At 30.7% G+C, this 15,531-nt stretch overlaps 1 protein-coding gene across 1 annotated transcript; it reads right to left on the bottom strand.

The window, feature by feature from the left end:
* Positions 1-5,432: 5,432 nt before the first annotated feature.
* LOC111989255 (protein neprosin) lies at positions 5,433-13,472 on the bottom strand. The gene is made up of 5 exons (XM_065768571.1): positions 13,308-13,472; positions 9,994-10,194; positions 9,004-9,102; positions 6,105-6,251; positions 5,433-5,798 (listed from the first exon to the last, which is right to left on the bottom strand). The coding sequence occupies exons 1-5, from the start codon at positions 13,470-13,472 to the stop codon at positions 5,433-5,435; spliced, it is 978 nt and encodes a 325-aa protein (XP_065624643.1).
* Between the last annotated feature and the right edge of the window lie 2,059 nt (positions 13,473-15,531).

Here is a 15,531-nt window from a genome sequence, read left to right as displayed (position 1 = left end):
TGTAATAGAACAAGTTTGCCAAATTGGGCAAGTTTAGTATTGTAATAGCACAAATTTTAAATTTATTCTTAATTGTTGCTTATGAATTTTTCTTTTCTTTTGTTTTTTTATAAGTCATATTGAAATTTAAAATTTCTGGAATTAAAAATATGAGTGCAAATAACAAAAAACTTGAAACAATCTCACTTTGTGATATGGTGGATGACTTAGTACATGATGAGTCATAAATAAACGAAGATCAAAATAATGTAGACTTCTCATTGGATGATTCAAATCAACCTTTTACATGCAATAAGCATTCAGAACCACGTCTTGATATGGTATTTGATAACTTAAAGGTCGCTCGTGCATATTATAATGCATATGCAAGGTGAAAGGGTTTTAGTATATGAGTAAATCATACTCAAAATAATTGAGATAAAATATTGGTTGGAACTGAATATGTTTGTTTGAAGGAAGGATTTCGTCGTCAATGTAATGAAGATAATGAAAGAATAGGTTCAGAGTGTGCAGAAACAAAAATGGGATGCAAAGCAATAATAGGTTTAAAGAAAGTTGATGATACATGAATTGTATGTAGGTTTGTGGAGGGTCATAATCATAAGCTTCTTACTCCTAAGAGTACAAGTTTGCTTCGTGGGCATAGAGTGATAATAAGTGCCTAAAAGAATCTTATAGATACACTCAATGAGTTAGGTATAGCCCTAAGCAAGATAATGTTTGTGTTAAGTAAAGAATCTAGTGGTGATTATAATGTTGGAGGTATTCCAGTTGATATTCAAAATTATTTGGGTAGTAAAAGAAGAAAGTTGCTTCAAGATGAAAATGTCCAAGGAATGTACAAATATTTTATTGAAAGTTAATGTAAAAATCTAGGTTTTATTTATGCAATTAAAGTTGATGAAAATGGGTGCATGGGTAAGTGCTTTTGGGCAGATGCTAGGTCAAGAATGACATAACAATATTTTGGAGATGTTGTTACCTTTGATGCTACATACCAAACAAATCTTTATAAGATGCCGTTTGTTCCTTTCACAATGGTTAACCACCATCATCAATTTGTGATGTTTGGATGTGCTTTGCTTGTCAATGAAACAACAGAATCTTATACTTGGTTGTTGAGAACTTGGCTTAATGCAATGCTTAGAAATCCTCCTTCAATAATTATAATAGATGATGACAATGCTATGACTAAGATAATTGCAGATGTATTGCCAAATGAAACTCATAGATTGTGTATGTGGCATTTTTTACAGAAAGTTCCAGAATAGTTGTCCCATGTATATAATAAATATCCACATTTTCAGAGAGAAGTTTACCATTGCATCCATGATATAGTAACTATTGAAGAGTTTGAGTTAGAATGGAGTAGGATTATGGAGAAACATAGACTAGTGGATAATGATTGGTTGGGAAATCTTTATATGCGGTGTGAAAGATGGGTTCTAGCTTACTTACAAAGGTAATTTTGTGCGGGATGTCTACAACTCAAAGGAGTGAATGCATGAATAAATTTTTAAAGATTATGTTCATTCAAGTCCAACGATAAGTGATTTTATATATCAATATGAGCAAACTTTGAATGCACGTTATCTTAAAGAGAAAGAACAAGATGTAAAGACAAAAAATTCAGTGCCAATTTTGAAAACATGTTATAAGCTGAAAATAGAGGCAACAAAAGTTTATACAAGAATGATGTTTATGAAATTTCAAGAAGAGTTATTTTGTAGTAAAAAATACAAGGCATCCAAATATCGTGAAGAAGGAGTGAAGAAGATATACAATGTGGTAGTTCATGGGAAAGAAAGTCCATTTTATAAAGTGTCTCTTGATATTGTTGAGACAAAAGCTATTTGTACATGTCATATGTTTGAATTTGTTGGGATTATTTGTAGGCATATCCTTGCTGTTTTTGTGAAGAAATATCTTGTGCACTTTCTTCCATCATATTATATTTTAGAAAGATGGATAATTAATGTCAAGAAGCGCATTGTACATAACATTTCTAGTGATATAGTACAGGCGGAGCCTCAACTTTCTTCTACCATGATGGGAAATAGTTTGATGCTTCAATTTTTGAAAGTTGTAGAGGTAGGGTCACAATTAGAGAAGCAATACAAGCATCTTGGACAAACTTTACGAAAAGTTCATGAGGAGCTTCTAGCCATACAAGATGTATATGATGTTGATGATTTAGAAAGTCCTGATAATACTACATTAAACAATCAAGTATTATTAAATCTTCCAATTACTTTGCGAGACCCTCCACATGTTCCATCAAAGGGAAGGCCTAAAACTTTGAGACAAAAGCATCCAAAAGAAAAACAATTGACGAAGAAAAGAAAATGTATCATTTGCAAAAAAAAAAGGGGCCATGTGAGAACCAATTGTCCAACACATAAACATTCTGGGTAATTACATAGCCTTATTGAGTTGTAGTACTAATTTAATATTTAAATTTTTGGTTTATAAAATTACTTCTTGTAGGGATGATGCAAATACAAGCTTGACACCACAATGGGAGCCAGTGCATCAACAAAGTCAAATTGAGGTTATTTAATTATAATATATTTAGTTTCAAGATAATACATAGCTTTGTTGATATTTTCAAAAATAAACATTTACTTTTTTAAATTAGGAATCTTCGATGGCAAGGTTGAACCCGTTAGTCATAGCAAATACATTGTGCTCCACAAGTTTTGTACTGGTATATGATGTATTTTATTTTATTTTTTTATTTTGTATTGTTCTATAATAGATGTTTTTGTTATTTATTCATTTTTTTTATTTGTCAATCGTCTTTAGGACTTTTTGCCAACTGGCATGTCCTTCTACATCATCATCTACTATATATATATAAAATTATATATCTCTCAACTAATCATCATTTACGATATGACCACTTAGTGTTTAATTAGAATATATTGATTTTTTTTTTAATTGTGTTCATTCTAATTTTATTTTTTGTATTTTGTTGTACTTTTTTTTTATGTAGGATCTATTACAACAATTCCAAAAAAGTTGATGTACAAACAAGTTTTGTGTCCAAGAGAATGGATTGGGAAGCAAATGTTTTTTCGTTATATAATGTTTAAATTGTGGTGGATAGAACCATCTTCTTTTTTGTATTCCTAATATAGTGTCCTCTTTTTTGTATATTAACCTATGACAGGTTTTATTCTATATGAATATATTCTCAATTAGAAATTTCCCAAAAGAATTGTGACAAATTTTATTTCAAGATGTATGGTCAATCATATGATCTTTTGTGAATTGAATTGTGACAGGTTTTATTTGAGGTGAATGTATTTTCAATTAGAAACTCTTATAAAAAAAAAAAAAAATTGTGATAAGTTTTATTTCAAGGTGTCATTTGACCATGTATCAAACACTATTCCTACCTATCCCAAAACCCAACAAATCTCAAATTAGTTTGGTATCAAGGCTTTTGTCTTGCATCAGAATTTGAAAATTCATAAAATTCCTGCAATTAGAACTTATACTCCTAGAACATTACATTTCAACTAATAGAACTTATACATTTCAACTAATAGAACTTATACATTTCAACTAATACTCCTAGAACTAAATTAGAACATATAAGAACTACAATCCTCCAAGAACTATAATCAGATTCAGTTATAGGTTGAAACTTAACACTTAGGAATCTAATCAAAACCCATCAAGAAACCAGAATATAGAAAAAAAAAACCATAAATAATTCATGAGGCTCCAAAAAAACCCATAAACCTAGAAAAACCCATCAATAATTCGAAATCCAAATTGCGTAAAAGGGAAAATTATGAAAAAAAAAAAAACCTTTGGATTGTGGCTCACAGTGGCTTTGGTATGTTTACAAGTTCTAGCACAGCTCCAACGACCTCTGTGGCGGTGAGCTTCAGTGTGTGGTGTGGTGGAGGTTTGGGCAAACAAAGGATGGAAGAGGGAGGAAGCGGCCAGTTTGAGGGCTGTGGGGCGTAAGCATTTTTTTTTTTTTTTTTTAGAACTATAATCAGATTCAGTTATAGGTTGAAACTTAACACTTAGGAATCTAATCAAAACCCATCAAGAAACCAGAATACAGACAAAAAAAAAAAAAAACCATAAATAATTCATGAGGCTCCAAAAAAACCCATAAACCCAGAAAAACCCATCAATAATTCGAAATCCAAATTGGGTAAAAGGGAAAATTATGAAAAAAAAAAAAAAACCTTTGGATTGTGGCTCACAGTGGCTTTGGTATGTTTACAAGCTCTAGCACAACTCTAGCAACCTCTGTGGCGGTGAGCTTCGGTGTGTGGTGTGGTGGAGGTTTGGGCAAACAAAGGATGGAAGAGGGAGGAAGCGGCCAGTTTGAGGGATGTGGGAATTAAAAGATGATGTGGCAAGATTCTATTGGTTGGCGTAAAACCAGTGTTTTACACCATAGCCTGACCTAATGTATTCTCTTTCCAAAAATTTTCAATTTGCTCCCTTAACACAAACATCACTTTCCACCATTTGAAAATTTCCCTACTCTTGCTTCCTTCTCAGTCTCTGGTGCTATTCAACTACCATTGACCACCTAGACACACCTAATTATTATGATAGACTCATAGAGTCACTGTGAGACTTGTGTAGTCAAAACAAGTTGATGTAAGGAAGCAGGAAACATTCCACAGTTGTTGTTATTGTTGTTTTTTGTTTAGAGAGAAAAATGTATATATTTTAAAATCTGCATAATATATTGTATTAGCTCAAACCATGGTGGTTTTATATATATATATATTACAACAAATGGAGGAAGGTGAGTTCAAACTTTGGTTCTCCTCAAGAAGGAGACTAGACCATGCCATTGAGTTGGAAGTTTTTTTACTTGATGCATATTTTATTTTCTAGTATTGCAAGCTAAAATTTTACAAAAACCAATCTAGTGTGATTGAATTACTTTTTTTGGTTATTGATTGAAATATTTAACACTTTTTATTGACCTTGTTATTTAATTATATTATAATAAAAAAATCCGTTGTACAAACCAAATTACGAATGCTTAAATAATAAATACCTGAAAATGGTCAACTACCATGTTGTTTCATATGCAGCCAGCAGGCAGCAACCAAGAGATCAAATTGTAAAATAACTTGGTTGGATTTTCATCCAAAATGTTGGTATAGGTTTTTTGCTTTGAATAATTCTCAAATTACCTTTTTACTATAATGTTCAAAATATTTTTCTGTTGTTTTCTCAGGTATTGTGCATATACTTCAAGACTCACAAAACCAACTATCATGGACTTAATTAATTATGCAATGAACTCATATCAAGTTATATTCTATGAATTGTAGAAACAGAATTAGGATTGCAATGCAAAAGACTACTTTCCAATTTTAATACAATACTCTCAAAAAAACCACTTTCCAATTTATTTCTGCCAAATAATTTTACAAAATGTTTTAATCGGGACATGATCCACCAGGGCCACCAATTTGAAAGGTGAATCCCAGCTCCTCATTTTTATATCCATCATATTTCAAGTCATAGCACTTGGGGTTGTCAATGATGAGTTGGTAATGGGGTGATTGAGGTACAAGGGTTTCGTTTAGTTGATTTCTATATTTGATATTTGTAAAAGAACTATGTAGAGGATTGCCATCAGGAAATGATCCAGATTCCATAGGTGGGATATATCCATTGGGGGTGCCAACAGCAACCCCTCCCCATCCAATGCCTTGAGGCTTGTTCAAATTAAAAAGAAGTTCAGCTGGATAATATCCCACAACATTATTTCCAAAAGATAACCACCAATTGTAATTTAAGTCCTGTCAAAAAGTAAGGATATATGATCAATATTCAGTTTAAAAAACATTTAAGTAATTGGGTTAGGTCCAATGCATTTAGTGTATTAGATCCATTGAAATGATAACATGTGGCCAAAAGTGAACACGAGTCACCATCCTAACTAGTCTAGGACAACTGGGCATTGAACTTAAGCTTTACAACATTTAAAACTTTACATGTCCCTTTCAACTTTTTTTCCCTCAAATTATATAAATGTGAAAATATGGATCAAATATTTTTTTTTAAAAATATTATAAGTGCAATTATTTAACTAAAAATTCTTTTACCTGTTGGAGAGAGATACGAAGTTGAAATAGATTTCCGTTTGGGACAGATATATTGCTGATTCTTGCCCCTAGATAAACGCTTTTGTCTGTTTGTATAAATCCTGGGCACACATAATTGATGCAACCTGATTGCTTGAAATTATCATTCTGTAATTTTCAAAGACATTATTAGTGAGCAAAACATCAACTTCTTTACAATTGCATTTAATTTGTGTTATTTTACAATGATACCATAATTAGATGTGGGATTTATGCATTTTATTATTATTATTTTTGTATAATTGATTTAGTGTGTGTGTGTGTGTCTATATATATATATAGAGAGAGAGAGAGAGAGAGAGAGAGAGAGAGAGAGAGGGTTTTTTTTTTTTTTTGATAAGTAAGAGAGAGAAGGATTTTAACTTGACATTTTTTCCTATAGGAATCTAAATAATACCACTGTGCAACAAGATTTAGCAATTACTTTTTAGAATTTGAATAACAAATTTTGTGGTTTTTAACCTAGATTAATAGATAAAATATTATATAAACAAACCTGGGATTGACACTAGTTTGCCATAGGAAAAAAATTATTTGAAATAATGGGAAAGGATCACATCTCATTATATATGCCACAGGCCAATGACGATAATATTGATTAATTTCAACCATCATCGTTGTTCTGCACAATGATGCATTTTGTAAATTCCACCATATTTCTTAGGTGAGGTTTGGATAAAAAATTTGCAACTTCATTAGCTCCACAAGACCATGTTTTAAGCCTAGGAAAAAAAAATATATATATATATATATAGAGAGAGAGAGAGAGAGAGAGAGAGAGAGAGAGAGAGAGAGAGAGAGGATCACATTACATTTTATGTAAGTTTAAGTAATATTACACAACTAAATAACTTTTTGACAAAATTTAGCTCTAACATGTTTGAAGCCCGAGACTCCAACCATCAATAAGAAGATGTCATTTGTTGTTGTCATGTGAAATATACATGACTTACTTCACCCAACTAACCAAATTGAGTCATGTGCATTGCACATGACGATACACATACCGTCTTTCTATTGATAGCTAAAACCAAATCTTTTTCGTAACTTTTTTATGAGAATATTATTCTGAAAATCTCACTGTTGAATTAATATTCTTTACACTAATCTATTATAAAAATAGAACCAAAGCACTTTAAATAAAAATACAAAAAAAAATTATAAAAAGAAACAGGATAAAGCCAAAGAAGCATAATAAATACAAAAAATATGGGTGCAATAATTCAATGTTTGAAACACCAGCCCATAATATACATTAAGCACACATATATGACTTGCGAGTTGCAAAAAGAGAATATATATATATATATATATATCAACAAATTTTCAAATGTGTAAAACAAGAAGAAAAAAAAGAATATAAACAACTATAGAAATGAGAAACTTTCAACAAATTTTCAAATGTGTTGAAACGGAAGTATATACAGAACTTACTGTGTAAACTGCAAAAAAAATGAGAACCCCCATCATTGTATATAGCAGGACCCACCTGTTCGAAGCAATGAGTATTAATATTTCAAGTATGTTATCTGAAAATATAAATGGTTACTATGATTCATACAAATCTGGATTAAAACATAAAGAAATGTTATGTTCACAATATTTTCATAATAAACAAGTTGTTACTAATTGTTATTAGTGAAAAAAAAAAATTTAATGGTAAATTCAAATTAGCACTAGTAACAATTTATCATCTATAATTTGTTGTGAAGATGTTGTAAATGTAACACTCCTCTAATACAATTTCATTACAAAATATAAAGTTTATATAATATATGATTACATAATGATGTCCAACATTATGCTCCTAGAGTCCTAGCTAGTGACACCCAAAACCCATGGTTATTTATCATATTGTTTCATTTGTATTTTTTTTAAAGAAACAAATAAACTGTTAAACACACACCTAACATTCCTAATAATCTTTTTCTTTTCAACTACTAAATGTTCTATCGATATCAAATTGTGTTTACCAAAAATGTTTGGTTGCAATTGATCGGGCTTTTTTCAACTAAATATTTTTACACATTTGCTTATGTTTTAGGCAATTTGAATTAATAGCTTTTAGTAACTTCTTGTTTTCATTCCATTTTCACGTGTATTTAATTATTATGTTGATCAAATATCTTATGCAATGTGAGTTAAAAGCGCAATAGTTGCTGCTCAACTAACCCTCAATTGAAGCTCGATCGAGCGAGACTCACAGACTATTTTTTTCTTTAATATAAGTATTTAATTTGAAAGTATGGTTTTGTTTTCTCAACCCTACGGTTTTGTTTTATTTATATTGTACTTAATTGATAATTAGAAGTAATTTTCTGCATACGACTAAATCAAAATAAACTTACTGAATTGGGGTAATTACATATACTAGGATCAATATATATATTGATTGGAGGGTCAAAATTGATTTATAGCTTGCTCAAGATATCTTGATCTAAGTACAAAAAATAATTTATTAATTTTCCATGTAAGAGTGACGTTTTTGCCTCATTGATGTGCTTATCATTTATTAAAAAAAAATTCTAGATGCGTAAAAGTTTTCATAGAAAACTCTACATTCTCTTACACCCTTTGTATTGTTGTGGGCCTCAAGTGAAATCAGTTGTTAGGGTTGGGTGAAATTTGCCATGTAAGATTTTGGTGTCTCTAACAAAGCTCACCATTGCAATTTATGATTGTAGAATTTTCCCATAATTTTTTAATATTCAAAGTTAAAAAAGCATAAATTGTGAAATATAATTACTGAAAAAAGAAGATCAATTGAAGTGCAGATGATAAGTAGAAATAGAAATTTTACCATCCATCCTGTCGCGATTAAATTAAAATAATCTTCATTAACACCATTCTGTACATATACTTGGGCATATGTTTGTCCCTCCTTAACTGGAGGATCATATACAGTGATGTTTCCTTCTATTCCAGTATAATATTTTTCTTCCATTTGAAGAAATGCACTCTGTACAATAAAAACTCAAAAGGTCAAAATCCAAATAGGAAGGTTTGTCGATCACAATTCCTCATATTATTATTACCTATTGAAGAATTTAAATATTTCAATTGTGTGATTATTTTAATAAAAAATCATTTTTATTATTATATAATAAATTTCAATAAAAAATAATTTTAAGATTTTGTTTCTATTTCTCTCCTTAGAGCACTAACATCAGGTGTTGTCAAACAATGCTATTTTGACACATCAAAAAGTAACAATTTTCTATTTTAACACATAATTTTACAATACATCATACATCACATGTTCTATTTTACAATTCAATATATTAAAATAATATATAAAACACATTAAAATAATATTTACTCAAAACTAGTCAAATCTAGTGGGTAGTGGCCACCAAACAACTGGCAGTGATCACCACCCAAAACTACCAAAATAAAACCCCAAAATCAACCCACCACCACATATAACTTGCCAACCACCATCACCACAAATCCACCACTACCCAAAACTTCAAAATTAAAACCCCAAAATCAACCCAAAACCAAAAACAAAAAACAAAATGAGATGAACCTTATCAACCAACCAAATATCAAGACAAACCGTCAAAGCCAAACCAAGGAACACAAACCCACATGCCTAAAATAAACCGCCCAAAATCCATTCTTTTCAAACCCTAAACAACCACCAATCCAACAAATCCCCTCAAGGACCAAATTGACACAGTACTGAAAATCTTAGAAACTAAATTAACACAATTGAAATTTGAAAGAGACCAAATTAACATATAATGTAAAGAATAGAGACTAACTTTATAATGTAACCTTTTTTTTTTTCATGTACTAATTGTGACCACAATATTTCGTGTCCAAAAATAAATAATGGAGAACTTACATAGGAACCATTAAAAGATGATGTTGCTTGAGGATGAATATTATTTAACAACAGCTTGGATGCAAGGAGGTCCTCTTTTGTTGTCCTGCGAATTGGAACAGTTCCTGATGGACAAGCACCTTTTGCTAAGCCAATCATTGAAGGTCTAGCCTTAGAGAGATCTCCAGTCTTTGGTTTTTCTCGTAAAAAATTAGGTATTCTCTGAGGAAATGAAAATTTAAGACAAATAAAATAACATATAATTTTCAAATAATAATAATAATAATAATATACTATAAAACCAAAGTGTCTGAATTTACGTTGACCTCATGAAAGTTTGCCGTGTAAGTTTTAAAACTTCCAAGATTTTCCCCTTCTTATGGACCATACAATAAGGGTAATCTCTTTAAGCTTTTTCTATGTTGTTCTATCTTTTAGGTTTTGAGTAGTTAAAAGAGATACAACTTCATTATTTACTATTTAATGGTGCTTGCCTCATTTTAACAAATTTTGCAACCACCGATGGTTTGTCTTTATGTTGTAAATAATTCATCACTTCCTCCTCCTTCGTTTGGGAGGTTTAATTCAAAATGCATCCTTTGTTTTTTCTTAATGAAAATTTCATTTAGTTATAAAAAAGAAAAAAGAAAAAAAGAAAAAGAGAACATTCTTGTCAAGGCCATTGCAAACAAATTTTAAATGAACATGTTGTTTACAATTCAATATTCTCAAATTAGCATAGGCCAATGTAAATATTTGGGTAAAGTTCAAAATAAATCCCTGAAGTTTATGGGTATTTAGATTCTACACATTAATGTTTTAGAATTTGAATTTCACACCCTAATGTTATATACTTTTTTTTTTTAAAATTTTATTTTATTGTTAGCCCCTCTATCAAGTTTTTGTTGATTAGAAAAATTAAATTAAAATAAATCTTTAAAATATATTAAATTAATTTTTTTTTTATATTTTTGACATTTTATGAAAGAAAAATGCTATGTTCATAACATTTTCACAATACTTTAACAATAAATCCTAAGTAACAAGTTGTTATGAGTTGTTATTGAGGATACAAAAAAGTAAACTTAGTGAAATGTTCAAATTGAAACCAATAACAACTAACCTCTTATGATTTGCTGTAAAAATGTTGTGGGTTTATGTAATGAATAATTTTTATTTTTTATTTTTAGAAACAATGAAAATGAACAAATTGAGTGTTGTCCCCATAAATTAAAATTTTTCTCCGGAAACAAACACCAGTTCAACAAAAACCTCAAATTGAGCCTTTTCACAGCTCTCTTTCATCAGACTTGGTCTCCCTCTCCCTTTAAATCAGTGCCTAAGGAAGGATATATCCATGAAGTATAGGTTGTTAAATTCGCAAATTGGAGCAAGTGGTGATGGTTGGGACTTGAGTGTTTGGATTTCAACATGGGTTTGGTGATTTCCGTGGAGGTGTAAGGTGTTGTACGGTCTGAACTGTATGTGGTTGAGGGTAAGAAATGGGTCCAGATTAGTTCAAAGTTTTGGTGCTGGGTTTGATTTAAATTTGTTTTTTTCAACACAACTCAAGCATTTCATTAAACAAAAACACAACATTTACATCAAGGCTACAGATACAAACTTCAGTAAATCTGGGTTTGATTCTCGAATTCTAATCGGTTTTCAATTCATAGCATTAGCTGGAATGATACACCCCGAACAATCTTGCATAGCGATCTATTGCATACAATGGGATTAATTTTTCATATGAGTTTTTTTTTTTTTGAATATTTGTTTAAAGTTATTGTAGAGGGAAATTTTTATTTGATTTTATTTTATTCGTTAATGTAATTTGTATATTATATTTTATTTATTTTAATTTTTAATGCTTTTAAAGTTATCTAATAGTGTGTAGTTGTTAAATCTAGATAACATTTATTTATTTATTTTTTTTTTTTTATGGGATTAGATAGCATGTTTTGATTGGAGCAACTATCACATGTGGCATGCTTATGTGTCATTTAATGGACACATCAACAAAAAAAATTGACAGAAGGGGTAACAATCAAAACAAAATATGATGTTAGGGTGTAAAATTCAAATTCTGAAACTTTATGGTGTAAAATCTAAATACACCAAATTTTTTATTCTGTATTTTGCACTTTACCCTAAATATTTTTTGTCAAACTTCTGGGTGCATTATACAGTTAGCGATTAATAATAATAAGGGTCTGTTTGGGATCTATTTATTTTATTGAAACTGAAAACTTTTTTCTAGAAATACTATAGATAAAAGTAAAAATTAGTTGAAATAGTACAATGGAGTCTATGAATAGTAGCAAAAATAAGCTAAATAGTGAAATAATTTTCATTTTTCATCCTAACCCAAACGCACACTAAATTTTAGTTGAAATAATACAGTGGGATCCATGAATAGTAGTAAAAATAAGCTGAATAGTAAAATAAGTTGAAAAAAATAAGTTGGCTAAACAAACACTATTATTATTATTACTTTTTTATGAATTATTATTATTATTATTATTACTACTACTACTACTACTAGTACATACAATTACATAAAAAAAAATACTACATTGAAATAAAGTTATTATTATTTCCAATCACAATTTTTATTATTACTCTATTATTATTACTTTTTTATGAATTATTATTATTATTATTATTATTGTTGTTGTTGTTGTTATTATTACTAGGACATACAATTACATAAACAAAAAAAAAAAAAAAGAGAATCAAGTATTGGAGTAATTAATAATGTTATAGACACAACAAAAATTTACAATAGTACATTTTAGTTAACTCAACTGATAAATTTTCTACCATGGCTTTTGAGTGGAGTTGTGGTGTGCCTTTGTGTTAGAACCCCTTTTCCTCTCCCTTGTGTGTGTGTGTGTGTTTGTTTCTCAAAAAAAAAAAAAAAAAAACTGATAAAATTTCTTATTGTTAAATAAAGAGTTTGAGGGTTTAAACCCTTGCTATATTAAAAAATTAATTGACGTCTTAGTTTAATAATATAAAGAACAATTATGAAATTTTATTATATTTGTCCCAAAATAAATTACAGTAATTTCATAAAAATCCAAAGTTAGCATATCACCTCACATATGATTCTCTATAATCTACAATTTTTTTTTAAGTGGTTCTTGTGTGAGGTGAGATGCTTTTAATTTTATTTTTTTAATTTTATCTTATATTCGATAGTTAATTAGTTACAATGTGATAGACTTTAAATAAATTAATAATTTTGTGAACCTTTCAATAACTAGAAGTTTANAAAAAAAAAAAAAAAAAAAAAAAAAAAAAAAAAAAAAAAAAAAAAAAAACTCTAGTACCTGGATACTCTTAACAGGAAGTTTGTTGATGCTCTTGAGTTGCCTTTCCATGGCTAAATCCTCCAGATCAGATAAAATTCGTGTTCCACTCACTCTATAACTGCTAGCCAAAAACAAGCACAAAGTCACAAGACTCACAACTAGGATGATTTTTTCAAAATCCATTATCACACTAATTCGAAATAAATATGCATGAATATTACCATGGACTAGAATGTTATTTATAAAGAAGTGCTGGTTAGATAGAGAAACGCACATCAAAAAATTTGGAACCATCACCTAATGGAAAGTCGACCAAGCATTAACATTAACCCAAAAGGAAAAATTAAAATTAGAATTTTATATTAAAGGAAACATTGAGGAAAGGGAGGAATTAATTGGGCCTGCTCGGGCCATGGCCCCATGGGTTTCCAATTTTGTCCCTCTTTTCTTTCATTTAATTAAAGACATGTTTAGTGTCCTGTAATAACTTCTATAATGGAATAATTATTAATATATAATAATGATTTATTTGATTACATCTTTATTACATGGATCACATAGTTATTACATAGAAAAAACTATTCTTTAAATTGAGAAATGACTATTCATTTTTAAATGGTTATAACAACTATTCCATAGTGCATGTAATAGGCTTTAAAATTAATTAATATATATCCAAAAATATAAATTTACCTTATACATAATTTTTTACACACTTTCCATATGTAACAACTAAAATGTCCTAGAATGATATAAATGGAATATAGGTATAATCTATCCGAGGATGACGTATATGGAATGACATGTATAATCTATCTTGTAATAACTTCTGTAATTGAATAATTATTCATGTGTAATGATTTGATCGTTTGATTTCATCTTTATTACATGGATTTGATATTACATAGAGATAATTATTCTTTAAATTGAGGAATGACTATACTTCATCTTTTACAAGATTTCCTTATAAATTTTTGGGTAATTAAATTGCAAATTACACCCTTTAAGTTTGGGGGTATTTGGATTTTACATTTGGAAGTTTCAGAATTTAGATTTTACCCTCTGAAATTTGGGGTGTTTGGATTTTACACCCTGACATTACATAATTTGGATTTTAACCCCTAAAGTTTGGGAGTGTTTGGATTTAATACCCCCAAATTCTTAAACTTCAGGGTGTAATATCCAAACACCCCAAATGATGGGACTGACGAAGTAGATCTTGGAAGAGGTGAGCTGGACCGATGAGGAAAGTCTTCAATGACGATAAGACACTTTACTGATGAGGATAACGTTTCATTCAATACTATCAATAAATGACAAGGACGGTTATGAAACCAGCCGGACAGACCGTTGGGACAAAATTGAAGCCACATGATGAGGCCAGAAAACGTTACCCAGAATGAATTAAAGCCACCATAATTACGCAACGGCTAAGAGCCTACAACAACATATATAAGTCCCTCACGCTCTCACAGAAAGGGAGGTATGAACATTTTGAGATTGATGCTATTTGATTGCTTACTCTTGTAATTCTTAAGACTAACTTTAGCATCGGAGACGTTGTGGCAGGCACCACACCGGTGATCATCCTTGAGAAAACACCCTTGTAGGAGGCTCAGGATCGTCACTATCTGCATTCATTGACTGACAAATCCACACTTCATCAGTTTGGCACCGTCTATGGGGGGCGACATTTTTCGTGTTCTAACTCGAAATAGTAGCTTCCTACTCTTGTTCCTTTTAGGATGGAGTCCAATCAAGATTCCGCAGCCCTAGCTCAACAAGTTCAGGTCCTTGCAGCCACAGTTGAAGAGCTGACTAGGCAAAACCAGGAAATGAGGGTACGACTTCAGCAGGAGGAAAATCGTTTGAAGGGAAATCAGGAAGGCGAAGGGGATAGCTCCAGAAGAAGTGACCATCGAGGACTAAACACTCCCGCCGAGCAAAATTCAGACATTCTTCGGGAGATGAGGAGGGAGATGGACGAACTAAGGAATGCCATCAAAGAGAAAACAGAGCAGAGCATGGACCGGATGGTTCGAGCGACGGATTCGCCATTCACAACGGTAGTCCTCGACTGTCCAGTGCCTTCAAAATTCCGGTTACCTCAACTCGAACCCTTTGATGGGCTAAAGGACCCCCAAGATCACCTGAATACTTTCAAAACGACCCTGGGGCTTCAGCAGCCCCCAGACAAAATATTGTGTCGTTCATTCCCAACAACACTCAAGGGGGCTGCCCG

Source organism: Quercus suber, unplaced genomic scaffold (assembly GCF_002906115.3).
Source record: "Quercus suber isolate HL8 unplaced genomic scaffold, Cork oak 2.0 scaffold_964, whole genome shotgun sequence".
NCBI lineage: Eukaryota > Viridiplantae > Streptophyta > Magnoliopsida > Fagales > Fagaceae > Quercus > Quercus suber.
Note: the sequence above shows the minus strand (reverse complement) of the source record. Positions and strands in the feature narration are given on the sequence as shown.

Bases quoted from the DNA above. Each gene is read 5' to 3' on its own strand.
- LOC111989255 (XM_065768571.1), bottom strand. From the start codon at position 13,472: ATGGATTTTGAAAAAATCATCCTAGTTGTGAGTCTTGTGACTTTGTGC. The intron at 6,252-9,003 runs GTATATGTACAG...TGAAAATTACAG, and splicing joins AGGGACAAACATATGCCCAA to AATGATAATTTCAAGCAATC. The intron at 5,799-6,104 runs GTAAAAGAATTT...ACTTTTTGACAG, and splicing joins TTCGTATCTCTCTCCAACAG to GACTTAAATTACAATTGGTG.